Raw genomic sequence first — 22,743 nt, forward strand, 5'->3', positions numbered from 1 at the left:
AAACCTGTGTTTATCAATTGTGAAACTTGGCTAATATTCTTGATATTTATGTTAAAACTGTGTGAAATGGTTCTAAAAATTGTTTTAAATTATGTCAACCAGAACATGTCTCGTTACGTGTTAGTAGGAAAATTCATCGTCTGTCACCAGCTTTGTTACCTTCATAAGCCAAAGAGCTAAAAGGTGAGTCGGAGAAAGCAGAATAAACATAGAAAAAAATAACAGAAAATTCCCTAAAAGAACCAAAGGTGGGGTTTTTGTGTTTTTCCATCTCCGAGTTGCTGTAGAAAGTCTCAATTTCAGTCACTGAACAGAGAGGAAATTTAACTGCAATCCGTTTGCTCAATCACGGTCCAGGCCCGCCTCTGCGACCGCCACCATTAAACCTCAAAGACTTGTCAGATAAATCACACGTGCTGTAAAATATTTAAATATACTTATCGTATTGATCCAAAACTCGTTGCTCGGGGGCAGACTGTTCAGGTTGGGGGAGGCAACGGGTGGGGGAGGGGCAGGTTTGGGAGAAAAGGGGGGAACATTGCGAGGCGTGCTTTGGTTCTCAGATATTCACAAGAGATGTTTTGCTGCTTTGTGCAAGGGTGCAGAGAGTTCAGCTTGGACTGAATATGAGATCTTTTTTTTATTTTTTAAGGGATATCGTAAGAATCAAACATTATGCAGACGACGATTTTCAATTCGAGAAGAAGCGGGCAATATTTACTCACATACATAAGAAACGGTGAAGTGGTCTAAAGATGCCATATAGATACAGGTAAGGAGAATGGCAATCATTACAGTTCAAATCTCTAGGTTGGCTAAGCGTATTTCAGTACTAACTGAAGCGATGGTAGAAGGTTAAGATTAGAGAGATGTAATACCATTAAAAATAGTAAGAAAAACACATTTGCACAATTGAATAAAACAGTTTTGATTTTTTTTCTGTTTTTTTTTTCTTTCCACTCTGGCTAGATACATACAGAAACTGATTATCAACGTTAATATAACCTTTACTGTTAGTCGGGTTGATTAAGGGCAGGGCAGCCCAGAGAGAAGAGAGAAGAGAGGGGGATAAAATAAAATGAAATAAAAATACTTCTAAAGGGCTAACAGAGGCAGAGAGAGAGAAAGAGAGAGAAATGCAGGGATTAATCTGTGTGTATTATATTTTTCTGTGTGTGTGTGTGTGTGTGTGTGTGTGTGTGTGTGTGTGTGTGTGTGTGTGTGTGTGTGTGTGTGTGTGGTTGCTTTTAATGCGTGTGAGGATGCATGTACTTCCTCGGAGGGTCGAGGAGTGTTTGAGGCAGAGAAAAGAAATAACAAGGTGTTGTAACGAAAGGAGGGCGGGGCTGTTAAAAGAGTAACAAGGAGGAGAGAAAAATCATCGATCAATATCTATCAAACTAAAACAGACGAGGACAAAAACGGGACACTACATCATGTGTTGTGTTGATTCTTTTTTTAACCATACTAACTATAGTTTAACATCTATGTATCTGCGTGTGTGCAGTTGCGTGCCAAGCTGACACAAACCATGTCACGGTTGTCTTTCGTTTGTGTTTTTTTTTTGTGCAAACTTGTCTGCGTGGGATACTTAGAGTCAGAACGAGTTACCAAAGGTTCTCTGACGAACTGACGATCACTCGACTGCTGCACGCACAAAAAAAATAACGTCAGCACAAAAGCAGAGAGAATGCAACTGATTCCTGTCTGAATGTGGTGTGTGGGTGAATGAGTGTGTGTTTTATTTTTATATCAGTGTGTGGCGTGGCGAGCGAATCAAAAGAGGGCATCGTGTGGAACGGATAACGCTCTGGCTCGCCACAGAAAAATAAAAAAACAAAAAAAGCCATCTTTACTTCTTAATGTCTGCACTAATGTCAAAAGTTGAATGCGGTTATGTCTCCTAGAAAACCTAGACTTGGTATTTCGGCAAGTGGAGCTCTAATCTCTAGTCTAAGTCTCTGTGTCTGTGTTTTGCGGTCCAGTTAGGCCCTGATGCTTCCTGACTCTACGGACACCTACGGCGCCTCTGACGAGCCGGAACCTCCGGATTCATTTGGAGCAGATGTGAGAAGACGGCGCCGCTCGGTGCAGCTCCGCTGCGGCCGACCGGTAAACGGTCGAGTTCGGAACAGAGGGAGATGTCTGACGTGACTACATTGACACGGACAGTCAGGGTCGTTGGTTTGTGTTTTTCCTTCAGAAGAACTTCGTCTTTGTAACGGTTTGTGGCACACGATGATCGAGCACAAGTCAGTAATATAGTAAGAAAATAAGGTGCTTCTATTCTGACTTGCCTTTTTTTTTTTCTCATGTCGATCGTTCGAAGTTCAGAGATTAAAAATATTCATGGCTGTCGTCTCTCGGCTCCAACTGCTTTCTGGGTTTGCTTGTAATTGTGGATCTGGTCGGTAGGGGGAGCAGGAGGGCACATTTCATTGTCAACAAACATTAAGTGCTCTAATTCTAAACATTTCCGTGTATTGGAGGCCTTAGGGTGCCGCGTGATGCGGCCCACAGAGTCTCCGTCGCATTTGTGGGAAGGACTATGGGGCAGCGAGAGGCTTCCTGTCGGTCTGAAGTGACTCAGCTTCAAGCCGAGGGATGGTGAGACCTGGAAGGAATTGCTACTGCGCCCATTTTTATTTATTTTGCTCGCCTCAGACGGCAAACCTTACTGACGTACACTTTGGATTGAAACTTTCAGTGATCTGAAATGGTTTTGTTACAGGAGTCATGACTCCTTTTAGCTCCATTGAAAAGTTCTTGACTGACCGTGAAGTGCTGGAGGGGGGAACTCTGCTTGGCAGCCGCTTCCCCCCTCAAACTCCCAACATCTTCCATCTGTTTCTGGGCAACAACATCTTTATTTTTCATTTTTTTGGCCTCAAGTCAAGAAGGTGCCTCAAAGTTTAGTTTTATTTCCATTTCACCTGGTAAAAGGACTGTCCAGTGTGGTTGAATTATTTTTTTTTTAAGACAAAGTGCTGAACCACTCTGTTCACATTCTGACGTCTCTCAAATAGATCTCTACCTTTTAAAAACGTACTTCTACGCGTCATAAAGATGTATTCAGGAGCAGGGGACATCCCTGACAGAACGTCGATTCAACCATACAGGGGCTTTATTTAAAATACAACAATAAGTGCTTCTGCTGGGTTAATACAATCAAAGCTTTGGGACAAATAGGACGAAGGGGGAAGGGGGAGATCTTGCATACTTTAGGGTTTAAGGTGCATAAATTCATGGGTTTAGGGTTGGAGGGGCTCTCTCAGCACATCTAAGCATTAGGATATGCTACATAGGTCAAAGTAAGATAGCACACTATTACCATGAAGTGCTCCAGTGATAATTAACCAATCAATCTATATAGAAGGGGATGGGGGATAGCTAGCACACATGCTAATACTTTGTGTGTGTGTGTGTGGTGGGAATGAGGAGGGGTGGTGGGTGTCACTGCACAGAAAAATGATAAAACATTGCCATGAATCAAGAGTCAAAATTTATCTCGGACAAAAGTCGTCCTGATCGCTATGGCAACAGAGCACAAAGACATGCGGCGACAGCGCTTAGCAGCTAGCTGAAACCCCATCCGATTAGCCGCCGCCGCAAACGTAACATCAGTGTGCAGAGACTTTAAAGAACGGGACCGTTTAAGACGCTACATCAGAAACTATGTTGATGTGGTGATTCTGGGTGGGGGGGGCGAAGCTTTAAGCTCTGAGTGGGAGACGGTGACGATCAGGAGTTGTTTTTTCTGTGAATTTTTTTTTTTACGAAAGAGTGGAAACGGTTTGGGGCAGGGCGCTTACGGACTCATGGAGAAACCCTTTCTTCATAAAACGATTTAAAACCACATGAGTAAAAATAAAACGGGAGCAACGGCTAGCTGCTTCAGTCTATCATGCGGCGCAGGAAGTGAAAAGGCGTCACTTCCTGCTCCGCGCGATTGTGCACGCAGCTAACGAGACGTAGGAGGGGGCTTGGGGGCGGGGCTACAAAAAACAGGGGAAAGGCAGTCGAACACATAACTCTCTGAGAGCGGCGCGTCCTGGCGAAGGACACCGTCACTCCTCCTTCTGTAGCGCTCCGTCAGACGGGCAGTCGTCAAGGCAACAGGGGGCCTCCACTTCCACCCCCTCTGATTGGTTGTCTCTGCTGGCTAAGGCACACGGGATTGGCTGGGCCAGTTCTAAGGGCTGGCCAATGGCGGAGGCTGCTGAGCTGCCGTTCAGCTGTTGAGTGGACACCTCGGGCGCTGAGCCCGCCTCCTCGGAGGGCTTCGTGGGGCTGCTGGGTGGGGGCGTCTGCGGCGGACAAATCACCACATCAAATGAAAAAATAATATCACTACTTGTTCTCCCAATAACCATAAAAGTGCATAAATTGAAATTATGAAAATAAATGTTTATAAATCACTGAACAGTTTAACACCAAATTATATTTGAAACTTTGCTCCATTTCTTTTTATTACATTATAAATTCAGGATTGAAATAAATGCTGAAATGTCTTTGGTCCCTTACAGATAACTTCTATTTTAAAATGTTTTTGTCACAATCTTTCTGTTGTTGTATCAACCTTCCAGATCTCTCAGGTCTTCTGGTTCTGTATCTCCAGAACCATAACCAAACATGAAGTAGCAACATTCAGCTTCTATGTACAACAAATCTGGAACAAACTTCCAGAAAATTATTATTGATTACTGTTATTAATAATGTCTTGTGACAGAATTATACATTATACAGCAGGTAAATTATGGCAATCCATTCATGCTTCATGAATCTCAAAGCTTAGGTTTTTGCTGTGCGCTATCGTTCTTCCACCTGGTCGTCCTTCCACCAACTTTTCCAATAATATGCTTGGACACAGCCAGTGTAAACCAGCGAGTGTATACTACGATCGTAACATTTTTGTAGTAAAGTAGATCATTTTTATTCTAATTGCAGATGAACAAAGTTGGTGAAAATAAATGCTTAAAATTAACTTTATGAATTCTTCTGGGATCTCAATGTCATACCTGTGATCTGTTGGCAGCTGGTTTTTTCACTCCCTTTACTTTCGCTGGAATCTCTTTACCCCGCCTGCATAGAACAAACAGCAACACATTTTACATAGTTTTTAATTTTTTCAACACAACCACTTTGTCAGCTGGACTCAGTGAGCTTGCACTGACTTGTTGCCAATTTGTAAAGAACTGTTTTCATGTGCATGACAAACTGATCTTGGCGAAGTAGATTATACATGGCTGGTGAACCTCACCCTTTTCCGGCTCCCACCGAGACCACCTGCATGTTGAACCCGCCTCTGCCGCGGAGAGGCTTGTTTCCAGCCCACTGGCCCACCACCATGCCGGCGATCTCCAGCTTCCCTCCCTGAGGTGGGATGGACTGAATTCCTGGGAAGAGAAAGAAATGCTGATCAACTTCGGTCATAAAAATCTACAAATTTCATCAGAATATCATAAAATTCAGTGCAGATGATCAGTCAGCAGATTGGGTTTCTATCAGGGAGTCCACCAAAGGATTTTGTGATTTTTTTGTTTTTTGCAACTAAATCACAGATTTTGTGGTGCCATTTTAGAAGTATTTGTTTTAGTAATTGATTGATATTTTGATATTGATATTGATATTTTAGTAATTGATTATTCTGGCAATTAACTAAACCAAAAAATAAATAAAAAATTGGCACATTCTTCAGATTCTTCTTTCAACCAGTTAAAAAACCAGATAAAAAAAATAGACATTAAAATGCAAACAAATAATTCAAATATTTTTTAAATAAGAAAAAAAGAATGTTATTGCCTAAAAGTCAATACAGCCCTCCTTTAGTGAACACTTGTGCATGCAAAATTTATAAACTTTTTTTTTACAGCTATTGCTTCATTACTGCTTTGAAAATGTTGTTCTGATTAATAATGGTATTGCAAAAGATGCTTTTTCAACCATTTTAAATAAATTATGCTAAAACTGCAACTTAATTCGTACTGGGTGTAACATATTTATAAACAAGGAAGTTTTTATGTTGTAAATGCAAAATGTGTTTTTTGAGTTAATTACTGGTGTTCTTTAAGCAAATATCCATTTTATTTAAGTGTCTCCCTCTCCAGTTAACGATTAATTGCTTACTAAATTAGTTGACAATTATTTTAATAATCGATTAATCATGAATAATCAGATTAATCGTTCCCGGTTTAATCAAGGGAGGGTCACGCCAAATATTTAAATTTGATAGCAAAAGTAAATATCTGTTGCACAGGTTATTTATGACAACCTCCATTTTCTTTCCACACAAACTGACATTTTAACCTGTAATTTTGAGCTCATGTACATTCAAAGAGTCTGCAGAACCGTGTCTGTTGAGCTGGAGCGTACCTGGGAAAGCTCTGGGTCTGTGTTGGCCGGGGTGATGAGGATGGTGCGGGTGATGAGGGGGCATGCCGCCCATAGGGCGAGGCGGGTAGAGAGGCATTGGGTAGAAAGGGGGCACCATGGTGGGGGGTAGGAAAGCAGGAGGCGGCAGAGGAGGCGGAGGGGGAGGAGGACGAGAGAGGTTGATGCCCTCGAGGATCGCCTGTCGCATCTTCTCTACCTTTGACACCAGCTCCTCCTGCAGAGCAGAACAATGAGACGCTGGATGAAAGGAACAGTTTATGTTCAACATGTTCTCAGCTGCAGCCGGTCGTTTAGTTTAGTAAGAAAACCACTAATCGGTGAAAGAAGGGCAGTTTCACAGGTCAGCAGAGCAATGAACAGTCACAACTAGGGCTAAAATGCTACATTATAAAATAATGTAAAAATTGATTAATTGTTAACTGGAATGTACAGACTTAATAAAGGCATTATGCTGAATTAATAACATATGCACTGCAGTAATTAAACCAAACTGTACAAAAAATTTAACTTTTCTTTGTCTGATGTTTTACCCAGTTTTAGCTTCGTCTCGCTCAAATTCTCCTATTAAGCACCTGTATCTAAATATTATTGATTAATACAAAAATGAATCAATCTATGATCAAGTATTCACTGAAGAAATGTTGTTATTGTATTCTAGGCAATAAGATGCTTATTTCCTATTTAAAAATGAAATTGAATTATTTGATTATTTCAATTTATTTCTGAAATTGTATTTAAAAAACTTGTTCAAGGAGAAAAGCAGAACGTGTAAATTATTTTTATCCAATTAATTGTCAGAATAATTGAATGTCAGTAAAGTCATTGTTAGTTGCAGCCAGTTTCACACAGGCAACTAACCACCTGTGAGAAATAGGTATTCCTTTACTGAACGCTTAATTATTTACAGCAAAGGATGCATCAAACCTGCAGAGTGAAGGCCTGATCTGTTGACCATTTTACTAAACCAATAAATAAATAAAAAAAGAAACAAAGAATTGATGTACACCTATAAGTGCTGTGTAGGAGATGGAAATTACAAATTTTCTAAGGGAAAATCCCAAAGGGATTATAAAGTTCGCTATGGGTAGCACATATTTAAAGATTAAGGTTTTTCATCTAAAATGCAGAATTTATATTCTTTACATAGTTTTGACTTTATGTTTCAGAGTCTGTCCACTGCAGTTAATCAATCAATTGCTAAATTAGTTAATTATTTCAATAATTGGTAAATTGTGATTGATCTGATTGTTTTGGGCCTCCTGCATTTGTGTCGCACTTCATCTCCAGTGTGTGAATAAACTAAACCGAAAACCCAGAGCCATGTTTATTGCCCCCCGCCTTTGTCTCTTACCTGCCCCTCGCACATGTCCAGCAGGGCGGCGCGGTCGCGGGCGGCCCGCGCCAGTTTGCTCTGGAAAAGTTTGCCGTCAAAGAAGCCCCAGGGGCAGCAGTGTTCCCATGGCAATGGCTGGCCACAGACATCATTGATGAATAACGCCGTGTCGACGCCGGCCATGAAGAGAGCAGCCAGCTGCACGCCGCGGGCGTCCACTTTCTCCACCTGACGGATGATACGGAGAACAAAAGAAGAAAATGAATAGACATGGCTGCCACAGATCAAACATGAAATATGTTGAAAGATATTGAATATTTGATCTTTAGTGCAGACCAAACGCAGAAAACTGATATTATAACAGTTTGTTAATAGGTAGTTTCACCTGTACATTCTGCCACAATGTAAATGATGGGGCCCACAATGAACCATGCTTCTTTTCAATTGGATCGAGTCACTTCAGTGTAAATTGAGTTCTCATCTGTTTCATGAAGGACTGAGAATAAAAACAAGCGACTTGTCACCTTGAGCTCCTGCAGCTGGTCGGGTTCGTAGAGCTGGCTGGAAACGGCCTGGGCCAAGAAGGCGTCGAGCTCGTGTCTCTGGAGGATCCGTCCACCGGGCCACTGCATCATATACCTGGGAAGAGAACCAACCAGAACCGGCTTCATGGAGCAGCAACAGAAAACCAACAGCTGCATCAAAACCACATGTAAGGAACAGGAAAATAAATATGATCTAGTTCAAGATAATACTTGAACTAGAGGCCTGAGGCCGTCATTACCGACATAATTTTCTCAAAATAGAATTATATTTAGTTATCCCTCATAAAAAAAAAAAAAACATACCCGGAGTGTTGCTTTTATTCTTTAATGCATGTTTGAGAAATCTTTAAATCTCCATGGCAACCATTCAGCTGTACAAAACACCTCAGTGGACCGAGCTCCGCCTTTGATGCACAGCTCCTCCCCCACACAGCTCCTCTCCTACACAGCTCCTCCCCCACACAGCTCCTCCCCCACACAGCTCCTCCCCCACACAGCTCCTCCCCCACACAGCTCCTCCCCCACACAGCTCCCCCACACAGCTCCTCCCCACACAGCTCCCCCACACAGCTCCTCCCCACAGCTCCTCCCCTACACAGCTCCTCCCCACACAGCTCCTCCCCCCACACAGCTCCTCCCCCACACAGCTCCTCTCCTACACACCTCCCCCACACAGCTCCTCCCCCACACAGCTCCTTCTGACTAGCCAGCAACAATTCGCAAACACTCGGTGGAACTTATAATGATAAATGGTTTCAGAAGGTTTCACAAATTCAAATTTAAGACTTTTTAATATCTTTTAAAACCATTATGAGTGGAATTTAAAATTTGTATCTCCACAGAAATGTGCAAACATCAAATTTGTTGTCAGCTAACTGACACCAAATTTGATTTACCTAATGTAAACACAAAAAAGATAGCTGGCTAGCATACAGCTACTTAGAGGTAGCCTCAACCATTTTGAGTTGCTGTACAAAATGAAGTTGTTTGCGTGTGACTTAAAGCTTTTGCTTAACAGAAAAGCCTAGCAAGAAAAAACCTACATAGAATATTTCAGATAAAGTAGTTCTGTCAGGAGAAAATTTAAGACACATTATTAATGTATTTAAGGCTAACTTATTTTTTTAAATGAATTTAAGACATTTTAAGTTCTAATTTTAGATACATTAATTTAAAACTTTTTGAGGATGTGTAGACACCCTGTAATAAATACAGACTTTAACTGAAAAGTCTATTTTTTTGCACCCAAAACAACTTTAATTTATTTTACATGGATATTTATATTTAAATATTTTCTTCTATAGCCAGAGTGTACGTGTATATATAAATATCTCTCTGGCTACTTGTTAATTTAGAGTCCACTTTAAGAAGTTGCTTTTGACTTGGAGCTTTAAATAGAGCGGCATCATCTTACATTAAAGGAGCATCCCTCCATCCTTTGCAGGGCACTGAGGTCCTGTCATCTGGACATGCTGAGCGTCATACCAGGCTGATGACTAAAACCTGAAATCTGTGGCTTCAAACCTGATTTTTTTATGCTTACATTTGCTTTTTTTTTATGCGTCTTGCTAGTTTTTTTTTTTTTTTTTTTTTTTTGTAAAGGACCAAAAATCCTTCCAGCTGCACATCATCCAAGACTAAAGGTAAAACTCCCAAAAAGCAAACCTCACCTTCCCTTCCACCCACTCATAAATAAAGGCCACTAAAAAAACTATAAATAAATAAATAAGCTTCCTTGCTAAAAATATGGACACGTGATGAAATCATGACAAAATTAACTGCAATAGAAAAACAAAGGCAAACGAAAATTGTTGCAGTGGAAGAAAAAAATGCCACAACTGGCGAAATAAAAATAAACTACAGAATGTTGGTCGGACATCACTGTTGATACCAGTGATGTCAAATTTATGACATTCTCTGTAATGTCTCAGCTTTAGCCTTAATTTTCCTACCTGAGCACGCAGCACATGAGCAACAGATGCTGAGGGACTTGTGCTGGGTTGAGAAGGGCTGGGCAGTCGGAGCGCAGGCACGCCAGGAAGGCTCTGGTTCTCCTGGAGCGGTCCTCGCTGGCCCGGCCCAGCCAGAGCCGCCGCAGGTTGGGGCAGGTCCACTCCCGGAAACACAGAGCCGGAACCAGCTCTGGGGTCAGAGCCGACTTGGCCTTGCCGCTGCTCCACTCTTTGACGATGACAGGAGGAACTGGAACGCAGGGAGGAGAAAGGAACATTTACAGTCATATTCAATAAATCTGTATTTTCAGACAAATCTGTATTTTTGCTTATTAAAAGCACAAAAACTGTTGATCTGCATAAAATTGTAATTCATGTTAAAATGTTCATTTAACAGATTCTTACTACTTAACCCAGTATTAATTTTGTTTCAGTTCAATACAACATGGTGCATATTTCATATTAGAGTTTATTTCTTAATTGAATGAGAATCGAACCAACAACTGAGATCAATAATGGAATTGGTATTTGGAGGTTTCTGTTTTGTATGATGAATGACAGACTTTATGATCAGTTACTCAGTACTTGAATAATGTTTATGCAAAACACTTTTATACTCTCAGTTGACCAATTTTTTGAAAAGCTTCTTTTTTTTCTTTTACTTGACTAAAAATACTAAAGTAGTAATACTCTGACTTTGGTTACTTCATCCACCTCCTGTTTAGACCCTGTAGAGATTATTCGTGCTGTACGTCAGGAAAACGTTGTTTTTTCACCTTCTAGCGGGGTCCTCTTGCGGAGGGCGAGCCTCTCCAGGCGGCGGTGCGTTTCAGCCAGACTGAAGAGGACGCCGTACGCGTACTGTCTGGCAGCTCGAAACAGCAGGGAGGCAGGAGGCAGCTCCGAGTTACACTCGTCCTCTATACACACTGGCATCTTCATCTCTCCCTGTGGGACGTCCACACAGCGTGAGCCCAACATCTCCATAGCAATCGTTACTGTTATAATAACCCGACCAAACGAATGCACCAGCAGAAAGCTTTACAGCTGAACTTTCACAGCTCTGAAGGGTTTTTGTTGCATCTGCCTCAAAACAGACAAAACTGGGAAACAAGTGAAAGCATCTGGAATTGTCCTAGAACTGTTCAGTGCTGGAAAACTGTGCACAAAACTATAAAGAAGATTCTGGGATACGATGTTATTATGAGAAGGATGGTATTATAGCTTTGTAATTTTAACAATATCAAAAAAGTAAGAGTAAAGGATAAATATCTGATTTAGGTGATAAAATGGGGAAAGATGGATGCCCATTTGTCATGAATAATAAAAGAAAACTACATCATAATTTTTTTTACTGTATTTCCTGAGATACACCATATAAATAGAAGGAAACAGGGAGAAATGAGCATTGTTCAAAACAAAAGACAAAAAATAAAGAACCCGACAAACTGGATGGGACAAAAGAAATATTAGAAGAATAGCTTCCCAGCAAAGTTTTCTCATTTTATATAATGTTGAATGTGAATTGTTCATCTACACTTTACATGTAAACAAACACAGAAAAAGTTAACAGGAAGTTAGATGATGAAAACAAGCATAGGCTTCACTGGATGCTTCTGTTTGAACAGTTTCTGCTCATTAAAACAAATCAGCCGATGTTTTTTAGACAATGCGGTTCACCTTGGTCAAGATGTGGTAAATCTGGGGGTACATCAGCCCTCTTCGGTGTCTGTGTTCGGCTACACGAAGAACCTCAGCACTGACCTGGGAAAAGAAGCAACAGGTGTGGAAAAAAAAAAACAGTTTATTGTTCCAACGCTTTTTCGTCAGTGAAATTCAAGCATTTTCAAGGATTTCATTCTCTCATCAGAACCCTGTCGAGATTTAAAATGAATAAATCAATCTAAGTGTTTCCCACCCAGTGAAATCAGCCGGTTTTTGAGCGTCTCACCTGAGGCAGCGGGGGTGTGGTTATGTCCATGTGACTCCGCGTCGCCATCGACAGCAGTGACGGAATGTTCGACCCGCTCCCGTTGCCTTGGGACCCGTCACCGGAGGCCAGCCCGCCTCTTCCAGCCGGATCCTCCCACCGAGAGGATTTGTCTGTCAGATGACTGCGGAGACCAGAGTTTCAGAAATATTCACACCGTTTCCACTTTCCCAGATCTTAAATCATTTTACTGGCGATCAACAACGAGCTGCATAAGGCTTTTTTTTGAGACGGCAACAAAGTTGTGAATAATTTTGAAGTGGAAGGAAAATTAGCGTGAAGAAGTGTATTTACTTAGCGTTGCTGTCGTTGGGTTCGTCTCCGTCTGATGACGAGGAAGGAGACGGGGAGGGGCCAGACTGGGTGCCGGTGTGATGGTTGGGCAAGCGGTTGCCGCCCTGCGTGGAATCGTACGGCGCCGACCAATCGGAGAAGCCCATCTTGCTGGTTATCGAGTCGTTGCAGTCCTGGGGCGGCTGCTGAGGCGGGTGGAAGAGAGGGGCGGAGCCTGGTCCGTACGGAGCGTTCTGATATGGCGGCTTAAACCCTGGACCCTGCGGTGGCGGAAACTGGGATTGGGAAGAAATCATAATTTGCAGGAGCCCGTGGGAATTAAAGACGTAGCAAAAGCAAAAAACGACAGAAATTTACCTGATTTTTTCCAAGCGGGATGGGTCCCATGTGGCCAGGTGGTCCCCCAAATGGAACGGGTCCAAACCCAGGTACTGAGCACAGAAAGGGAATAAAACTAAATTTCAATCCAGCTGCTTTCCCATAAAAAACATCTTCAGTCAGATTAAGCTGATTGTATAACATCTGTCCTGCTGTAAACTGGTTTCCACTCACAGATGAAAGGCGAGGGCCCCATGTTGGGCGAGCGTGGTTTGGAGGCAGCTGAGAAATACTCCACAGCTTTCTTAAATCGCTCCACCTTGTCCTCCATTCGTGACTGAAAATAGAGCAGAAAATATGACAGAAAATCTCACCGTCATTATTTTTCTTATAAATATTCTCCAAATTGTTTTTAAATGCACATCTGTTATATTGTTGTCTTAATGTATCACAAACAAGTTCCCACTGCATAACTATGAGAATAAGTCATAATTTTATACTTCTAGTTATGACTGTGAAGGTTGAAATTATGACTTTAGTGCCAGAAAAACTGCTCATTGTACACATTCAACACACCAAGATGCAGCTGGTTTTAAAGCTGCAATGTGTAACTTTTATAAAAAATATATATATTTTTGATGTATTTGTTGAAACTGTCACCATGTTGTGACAGCATGTTAAGAGACAGATGAAAAAGAAAAAAATAACCATCAAGCTTCTCTGCCTTCTTCCAGTGCTCCCAGTGCTAACTATAATCAGAGCCAGGAGGCGGGTCTCAGCGCTGTCAATCACCCTCTGTGTGGCATTGCTCATCTTCTCTACCATTTTCATTGTTGCGCTATGCTACGCTGCAGCTAGCACATGCTGTTGTGTATAAAAGGTATTTCTGTTGTAAATTCTTTCTACAACATTAGCACATTTAGCAGCGAGTACATGAGTTGATTTGCAGCGCCAAGACCTCCTGGCTCTGATTGGTGGTTTATGGCCTGGAGCGGTACATTTCTTCTGATGGCGATAGTAGCTCAGGGAAAAGGTAGAGCAGATAAAACTTTTCACAGATTATCTGTCAAATAAAATGGTGACACTGAACAAATATGTAAAAAAAAACATTTTTATAAAAGTTACATACTGCAGCTTTAAACAAATATCTAGCAACATTTACTTGAAGGATTGCTGGCACAATTTTAGAGAATAAGAAATATTTTGTTGGGAAAAAAGAAAATAGAAAAATATTTAGGGCTTTTTTTGTTACCCTCTGTGGTGTGGGTTTACTGCTGCAGAATCAAACCATAAAACATAAAACCATAAAGCACACCTGGAGCTGCCGGTGTTGGTTTTGTGGTTTCCTTAACGTTTTTCAGCCTAAAACTGGTTCCTGCTGAAATCTTTCCACTGAACAGTGCAGCAAACATTCCCCATTGAATTAGCAGATCATCACTGATGGAAATCCCCATAAGTCAGAGTAATGTTATAAAGCATTTGGATCATTTCTGTACTGATGTTTGATCATGTCCACAGTAATTATCTCTTACTGATCAAACATTAATTAATATTATTCTGCTAAGCTATTTTTTATGCAAAGACCTGTAAAGCGACTGTGGTAGGGTTCCATCCAGTCTTACGGAAGCCGAGACATTAATCCTTCAACGTTTGCGACCCACCTGTGACTGTTTGAAGACATCTCTGGCGATGATGTCGAGGTTTCCCAGGTCTTTGATGGAGGAGACATACTCAGAAACAGCTTTGATCACCACTTCACAGGGCGGCAGCACCAGCTGATGGGCTCGCACCTGAAACCGCAGCAAAACGTTCAAACTGAGAACAAAACACTCAAATACTTCCTTTACATATTTATGACGATGAAAAGAAGATTTTACATCAAAATTATAGTTATTTTTTAAACAAACTAAATAAAGATCTGAGGCTTGATTTTCACATGGGCTGATTCTTAACCATGCTTTGGCTCATGCTTCACTCACATTCTCATTCATTAAATCTGCATAAAGTCAGGCTCTGTAACAGTCCCATTCATTAAACATGAAGAGTAAAACAAAAGATTAACTAACCAGGTCAGATACAAGTAGAAATGCATAAATTTAACTCTGCAAAAACATTTCCAATCTGACTAATTCTTTCTCAGGGTCAACAATGAGCATCAATGTCAGCTGAAGTGAGAAGAAACAAACGTTTTAAAGCGATGGTGAGCACTTTACTAATCTAGCATTAGCTTAGCTAAAATTTAGCTAATTTTGAAAGCTTTTAGGGCACTTAGTTAAAGCTTCTCCGATCAGGGTTTTTGCAAGTTTCACAAACTTAAATTTTAAGACCTGTATCTCCACAGAAATGTACAAACGTCCACACAACTGGCAATAAATCTGAACTTCACCCATTACAAACTGTAGTCTCAACCATTTCAAGTCGTAAAATGCAATAAAGATTTTTAAGTACAAGTCAAACTTTTGCCGCACAAAAACACAACTGAGATTAAACATTCCTGTCTAGATTAAACTTACAACCTTTGACCCTAAAGTTTGTTCTGTTCCAAATAATCACATCACTGCAACCGTACAGGTAGGGACTCAATAACATGTTAAATCCTGTAGAGGTTGATTTAACACATTCTGTGTCACCGATACATGGTGGGCATCAACATGCTTCAAGTTAGCGCTTTAGCATTAGCTTTTTTTTCTTGTCTAAATTTAACAAATGCTTAAATTTTTTTTGCAAATCTCAAAATAAAGAAAGGATCTGTATTTTACTCCATTCAGCAATGTGTTCCACAATACTGACTGATGTAAGACACCATAATAATTTTGTCTTTAAATAATAAAATCCTGCTACAGGACCACCGCTGTGTCGCAGAGCAGCTTCTCTGCTCCTGATGTAGACAATTAATGGCTGCTCACAGCAGTTATGAACATAAGACTTATAATGCACACAGCGCATTACAATTCTGTTATGGAGGAAATTTAATAATTAAAGCAGGTTAAAACTGATTAGTCATCAACAATTAAAAAATAAAATAGAATCAAAGCACAACTACATTTGGAGACACTTTACTCTGAACCAGACACATTTAATAATGGAACTGCACGGCATTTTAAATATCCAAAATAAATAAACAAAACAACAGATAAAATTAATTATTTCAAAACAGTTCTCTGAAATAATGGGCAAGTTGAGACTGAAGACTTTAGTCAACCAGTTTTAGGTAGAAGAAAAGAGCAAAATAATAAATCATACAAATGTAAATTGAGTTTATTTTAATTTAGTATGTGATTAATTGATTTACTAATTTATTGTGATAGGCCTTGATATAAATTACTGTTTCTCAAGAAAGTATCCTGAGGAGGCCTGTTTCAAATGGGAATGTTTTTCAAGAGCAATATTTCTGTTTGTGACACGAGGCAGTTAGATAAAAAAAAAATTACAATTTTATTATAATTTTTGATCATTATCGCAATGAATTTCTAAGTCCAAGTACCTTGAGGGAAGCTAGTGGGTGTTCTGGTCCCAGCAGACTCCAGTGGAAGGCAGCCAGGTCTTCATCAGGCAGAATATGATTTCCTACAAGAGACAGCCGGGTCAGTTAGCAGCGGATAAAATGTCCTGGGCTGCGGCAGCGGCGGCTGCCTGGCGTCTCCTCACCCAGCAGAGCAGCGAACAGTGGCAGGTGTTGTGTCTTCAGGCCCAGCTGCCTGGCCGCTTCAGACAGCAGGTACTGGTGTGTGGTCAGGTTCTTTCCATTCCAGCTCAGTTTAAGCGCGTGTGAGGAAAAGTAGGCGGGTACGTTGCAGAGGGCAAACTCTGAGTCCTGAGCGATCAGGCCAGAAAATCCATAGTCCCTGTAGAGAGACAGCACCTCCTGGTGGTGGTCCTCCAAAGTCTGTACAACCTGGGGGTGAAGATTAAAGAGTTAATGGCAAAAAATGACTAAAGTTGCAGCATGTGTTACATTTTCACCTGGTGTGTTTTGCTTTCACACTGCACTGTATCAAACAAACTAAACCAGGGGTGTACAAACTTTTTGCAACAGAGGTCAGAATCCCAAAGTTTAAAGTGTTCAGGGAGCCAAATTGTTAAAACATTTAATTTTATCTGCTCAGCAATAAATTAAAAACAATATTCTAACAAGGTCTAACTTTTTATTACTTAACAAAAGACAGAAATGTTTCTAACTTTTTGGGTGAGTTTTTTTTTCCAGTTGAATTGGTCTGACAACCTTTGGGTCAATTCACAGCAACAAAAATTAGAACTTTCTTCAAAAAAGAAAAAAAAAAAGTTCAATCTTCAACTAAGAAAACACATTAATAGGAGAATTAACATACTCTGGTGTTTATTTTATAAAAGCCAAGAGTTATTTTGTTTTAAAATTTTTAAAAAAATTAAGCTTTCAAATTAATTTAGTACATGTTTATAAATTATTTTCTGTATTTGTCCCTGGCAAATAAATTACATATACAGCTTTCAAATATATGTCTTATGTAGCCTAACAGTTTTAATCCTCTATTAGTAAATTGTTAGGGATTGAAATCAAAAATGCATAAAAAGTAAAACGTCCATCATTTTTGTCTATGAACACATCAACTAAATCTGATGGATGAATCTGATAAAACATTACCTGTAAATGTCTCTCTTTTTATATTGCAATTAAAACTACTGTCAAGATACTGAAAAACCTTTTTTTCTTTTATGTGTTTTACTCCTTAGGTAAACAAAAAAAAAACAGAAATCAGGCCTCAAAGAAAACCAGAAATTGTACAGGAAAAAGTTTTATCAGCAAAAAATTGTTCAGTACAACCCAGCTTTAACCAGCTGCTGTTTCAAAATGCATCTAAAGGTTAAATTAGTTTGTTTGGTAATGGTAGGCTGGCTTAGTTGTATTCACACCTTATGCCGAAGCCAAAAAGCTAAAAGCACTCATGGATCGCAAAATATAAAAACAAAACAAGAGGACAATAATTAAGATACATTTTTAGCTGTTCAATAATACACTAAGGTTGCGAGCTTCAAAAAAAAAAAAAGTGTCTAATTTCTGCAGTAAATTCTCATAATTGCTGATCTCAGACACAAAAAGGGCAGCAGGTCTCTGCTTTTCTCACATTTTTGAAAAAGGAAAGGTTTTTTCTTCTTGGCAAAATGAAAATGTAGCAACCAGAACAGAACATAGATCAGTGCTGGCTGTATGCAGTCAAGTTTAATAATCAGAGTTAAACGGGATTGTACTGTGAGGAAAATAAGTATCTTAACACCCTGCCTGCAACTTTGCAAGTTCTCCCACTTAGAAATGATGGAGGTGTCTGACATTTCATCTGAGGTGCATAGCCACTGTGAGAGAAATAATCTAAAAAAAATAAATCAGAAAATCGCAATGTATCAGTCTTTAATAATTTATTAGTGTGTTACAAAGATGTATTTGAACATCTACCAATCAGCAACAATTCTGGCCCTCAAAGACCTGTTAGTTTGCCTCTAAAGAGTCCACCTCCACTCCACATATAATTCTGAATTAGAAGCACCTGTTGGAGGTTGTTAGCCACATGAAGACACAATCAGCAAGACATCAACTACTAACACAGCTAGGATCACAGAGTTGTCCAAAGACACCAGAGACAAAATTGTAGACCTCCATAAGACTGGACAGGGCTAAGGGGCAAAAGCCAAACAGCTTGGTGAAAAAAGTTCAAGTGCTGGAGCAATTATCATAAAATGGAAAAAGCTCAACATGAATGTCAATCTCCCTCAGACTTGGGCTCTATGCAATAGCTCACCTGGTGGCGTATCAATGCCAAGTTAAAGCAGAAGAGGACAGTGGATCTTTTGTCAACCTTTGCTGATGAGGTAGATGCGCTTGGCTTCACAGACAAGAATTGGCCCATCACTGATCTCCCAAAATTAAGGATATTGCTTAATTCTCAAAAATCAAACTTTAAATTATAATAAATATTTAACACTGGAAGACATTTTAAATATCCAGATTAAATAAAACCAACAAATAAAAAGAATTATGAAGTATCTGAAAACAAAACTGTCTTTCAAAAAAATGGGGCGAGTTGAGACCAAAACACCAGACAGGAGACTTTTATCATCCAGAAAGAGCAGAAAGAGAAAAACAATAAATCATCCAAATGAAATTGAGCTGTTTTAATGGACTTATTCCTAATTGTGCCAGGCTTACCAAGTTACCACCCAACTCTGCTTAGAATGAACTTCTAGATGAGCACAAAGGAACCACAAAAAGACACCAGTAAAGCCACAAAAACCAGTTCAAACAACAACCATCACTCCTCTTTTCTTACCCGCACTCGGAAGCGGAACATGGCGAGGCGGACGCAGTGGCTGAGGCAAGCCGGGGGCAGGAACCATGCCCGGGGAGGCGGGGTGGCCTTGCTGCCGACGTGGTTGACTATCAGCTGCGCCGTCTGCCGCTGGCCCTGAGCTCGCCGCGCCCACTCGGGCCAGCGCTCCTTCCCCAGAGTGCCGTTGAAAACCACGACGAGCTCCAGGCCGCCCTGGTACAGACAGGCCTGTGACAGGGCGGCCAGGTAGCCCAGCATGGCGTTCCACTCGCCTCCGCAAACCCAGTCCGTCTGGTAGCCTCCGTACAGGCGCTGCAGGCTGGAGTCAGCGTCGATCAGGATCCTGGCAGGCGGGGGCGGGGGAGGCATGGGCCCGGGGTGATGTGGGTGGTGGTGTGGGTGATGATGGTGAGGGGGCTGGCGGGCCGCGGTGCGGGCGAGCTTGAGGAGGTCCACAGGGACCGCCGCCCCAGGGCACCGCTTCTCTAAATACTCCTGGAAACCCTGCACACCCATGACGGTGTTGTTGAGCCGGTGTGTGTGGCCGGGAGCGGCTTCTGAGTACGTTCTGTACGCCGTGTTTGTAACGTGTTGAGGGTTGAGACGGCAGCTAGCAATGCTAACTGGTCTCCGCTGTAGTGACAAACTGTACTTTGAGTTCACTGGAAAACAAGCGGCTGGTGAGGTTGGGTGTAGGGGGATCACCGCGCACTATTTTAAATTAACAACCCCTGCGTTTTTTTTGTTAAATATTTTTTCCAAATGCTAACCTCTCACTTTTGGTCGTGGCTGCTCAGATTAGTGTCCATCCCTGTGGATTTTTTGGTGTGATGCCAGCCAAGGCCAGTGTTGCTACCGACAACTACAAAAAGTTCAACAGATTACCCGCTCCCATAATTTGGCTTCTTTTCAACCGCCTTCCAGAATCAAACTGACAGCGAGTAACGTACATGCAGCGAGGTGGTGGATGTTGCAGTGAAATGTTGATTAAATGATAATACCTCTGATTAGTCCACATGAACGGATGCAGAGCTGCGCATTAGTTAGCAACCCACAGACTGGATGGCCAGTTCGCGGACATAGTGTTCAGATTTTAAAACTCGTCCTTTTTTAATGACAGCTGATTTTTTTTGTGCCACATTTATGCTCCTGGGAAACGTCAGCACACGTGGAGCCGCAGCTTAATGCCCCGCCGGCGGTTAAAGTATCAGTTAAAAGCAAAGTACTAAGCAGTGTGGCTAGCTGTGCTTCTATTTGCTAACGGTGGCTAGCCGCTATCTACTGGCTGGGTCCCCGGCGTGATTTTGACGCGTCAACTCCCGAAGACGAGTCCGGGGCGGACACGACGCGGAATGAAATGGATGTTTGACGAACTAAAAGAAAAGTAACTAAAAGAAAATAAAAATAAAAGCCCGATGGTGCCTCCCTCGCGTTCTTCCACGCTCACGGCTTCATGTTGCGGAGGGTAACGTTACTTCCAAGCGACATCAGCCATCTTGCGACTTCCTCGCGGCCCAGTGGAGTGGGAGGGGGATGAATGAGGAGCGGGGAGGCGTCACTGCCGCGAAGAACTCTGGGAGATGAAGTGTACAAGTGCAATCCATGAAGCTCAGCAATTTAATCCTGTACGCGAATAAACTACAACTACCAGCATGCGAGCGAATTCAATTTTGACTGAGATATATATCAGAAGAGTAACTTTTCTCGAGGCGGTCCACATGTGAACTGACTTTCTGCTCTGTTTTAAAAGATATAATTAAATATTTTTCAATACATCTCAGGCCAAACAAGTATCAAAAAGTTAACACCGCAGATTTATGCAGAATATACAGATAGTGAAAAGACAGAATTCACTTAAAAATGCCGATAATATATTGATAGTTTAATAACAGAAGTAACTGAATGGTGTAACAGGTAGAATGGTTATTCATCCCTTTGTGATAAAATTGCGTGTATTTGGCGACCCCTCGTGGCTGTACTTAGTTTTGCCTCTTAAAGGAACATAAGCACTGCAAACTTGGCCACTGAGCCATTTTCCACTGTAACTGCACAAGAGAGCTTCTCAAACGTGGATATTTCCTCCCAGCTGCTCTTACACTATATAATTAGCACTATTTCTTACTGCCCACGTAGCAAAAACAAGTGAGCTTATTTTCTTTTCAGTTTAAACCCTATAAGCTCACCAAGTCTTTCTATGTGTATTTTATTTTCCCATTAACATTTTCTGTTTAGATTGTAAACTATTTAAATGTATCTCATTTTTTGTTTAGTTTTTTAAATTTTTGTAATCTTACATCTTTATGGATCTGCAGGAATGTAAATTACTCCACTTGGAAACAAACAAATGTTTTTTTATTCTATTATTTAACCACAAACTAGCAGGTATGTTCCAAAAATAACTGTTAAATGTCATGCATATGACCACAAATGACTGAGTTATACAAAAATGAGCCAAAATTCTTGTGAAAGCAAACATGCTTCCTAAGACTTGCAGCTGCAACTTTAAGTTAAAGTCCACCTCTGAGTAACCTAGTTAAAAAAAATTTGGAGTGGTCTAGTAAAAGACCAAACTTAGATAAGATTGAGTGCCTGTGGCATGACTCCAAACATGCCATTTATTCTTTGAAAATCTACAAATTTGGCTGATTTAGACTAATTCTGCAAGGAGAATTTCCTTCACAGTAAAATACAAAATATTATCATTAATTATCTCAAACACTTGATATCAACTTTTGCTGTCAAAAACCACAATCAGACACAGTTACTTTTTCACATAAGTACAGGTTGGTGTGTAAGAATGAATTAGAATAAATTATTAGATAAAAGCTACTTTTTTATTAGAACTGATAAAGCATCTGGTGTTGATAGGTAGGTATATGGGGCCCAATTTAAAATCTGCTCAGGGCCCCAGAAAGGCTTGGGCATGCTCTGCATTACCTTTGATCAAAGTCCACTAGTCCCAGTCACCTCTTAGACCTGACAGCCGTTTATTTCTGGTGGTTCATCATAGAAACACAAAAGCAGTAACAACAGGGCCACATGCATCACTGCTTCTGTTTGAGACCTCGATAATTATAATCTTCTCCAAATGAGGAAGCGATTGAGTGGAAGAAAACAGATTAGCGCCCAGTTGGAGAGACGAGAAAAGAGGGGAGAGGTGGAATGCAAAGGGGAGAAAGGAAAAACAGTTTCTTCCTCCTTCATAGAAACGCTATTACTTGTGTGTCTTGAATAATAAAAAGGTTTCAACCAAATCTTACTAGTGTTGATCCTAGGAGCAGCCATTTTGAAGCATTAAGTCAGTCTTATACTGCCTTTCAGTCACAGTCGGAACTGGGAAATTCTGACTACCCAGTCAGAAAATTCAACTTGAACGCCCTCCGAAGTCAAATTTCCTACTGGGAACAACTTCCACTATCCCCAGCTACAACCTGTATGGCGGATTTCACTTTTCAAAATGGCTGCTCTTAGCGTAAACAGTAGGAAGAAAATCCAACTTTTTATCAATAGTTAAGACAGTATCTTATTGCCTTTGCAAATAGAAAAAAGAGTAAATTTCCACCAATAAACTAAATTTTTTTTAGATTAATCTCAAAATAATTTCTAGAAAACAAACATT

At 40.8% G+C, this 22,743-nt stretch overlaps 1 protein-coding gene across 1 annotated transcript; it reads right to left on the bottom strand.

Annotated features, from left to right (window-relative positions):
• Positions 1–1,522: 1,522 nt before the first annotated feature.
• On the bottom strand, positions 1,523–20,643 carry fam120c (family with sequence similarity 120C). Its single transcript, XM_055056793.1, has 17 exons — positions 19,125–20,643; positions 16,474–16,720; positions 16,310–16,392; positions 14,487–14,615; positions 13,060–13,162; positions 12,865–12,938; positions 12,508–12,782; positions 12,175–12,337; positions 11,904–11,987; positions 11,000–11,171; positions 10,224–10,473; positions 8,251–8,365; positions 7,745–7,954; positions 6,373–6,607; positions 5,261–5,396; positions 5,019–5,082; positions 1,523–4,307 (listed from the first exon to the last, which is right to left on the bottom strand). The coding sequence occupies exons 1-17, from the start codon at positions 19,638–19,640 to the stop codon at positions 4,068–4,070; spliced, it is 3,096 nt and encodes a 1,031-aa protein (XP_054912768.1). The 5' UTR covers positions 19,641–20,643; the 3' UTR covers positions 1,523–4,067.
• Positions 20,644–22,743: the final 2,100 nt, after the last annotated feature.

The sequence above is a fragment of the Poeciliopsis prolifica genome, unplaced genomic scaffold (genome assembly GCF_027474105.1).
Source record: "Poeciliopsis prolifica strain line A6 unplaced genomic scaffold, Auburn_PproV2 SCAFFOLD046, whole genome shotgun sequence".
NCBI lineage: Eukaryota > Metazoa > Chordata > Actinopteri > Cyprinodontiformes > Poeciliidae > Poeciliopsis > Poeciliopsis prolifica.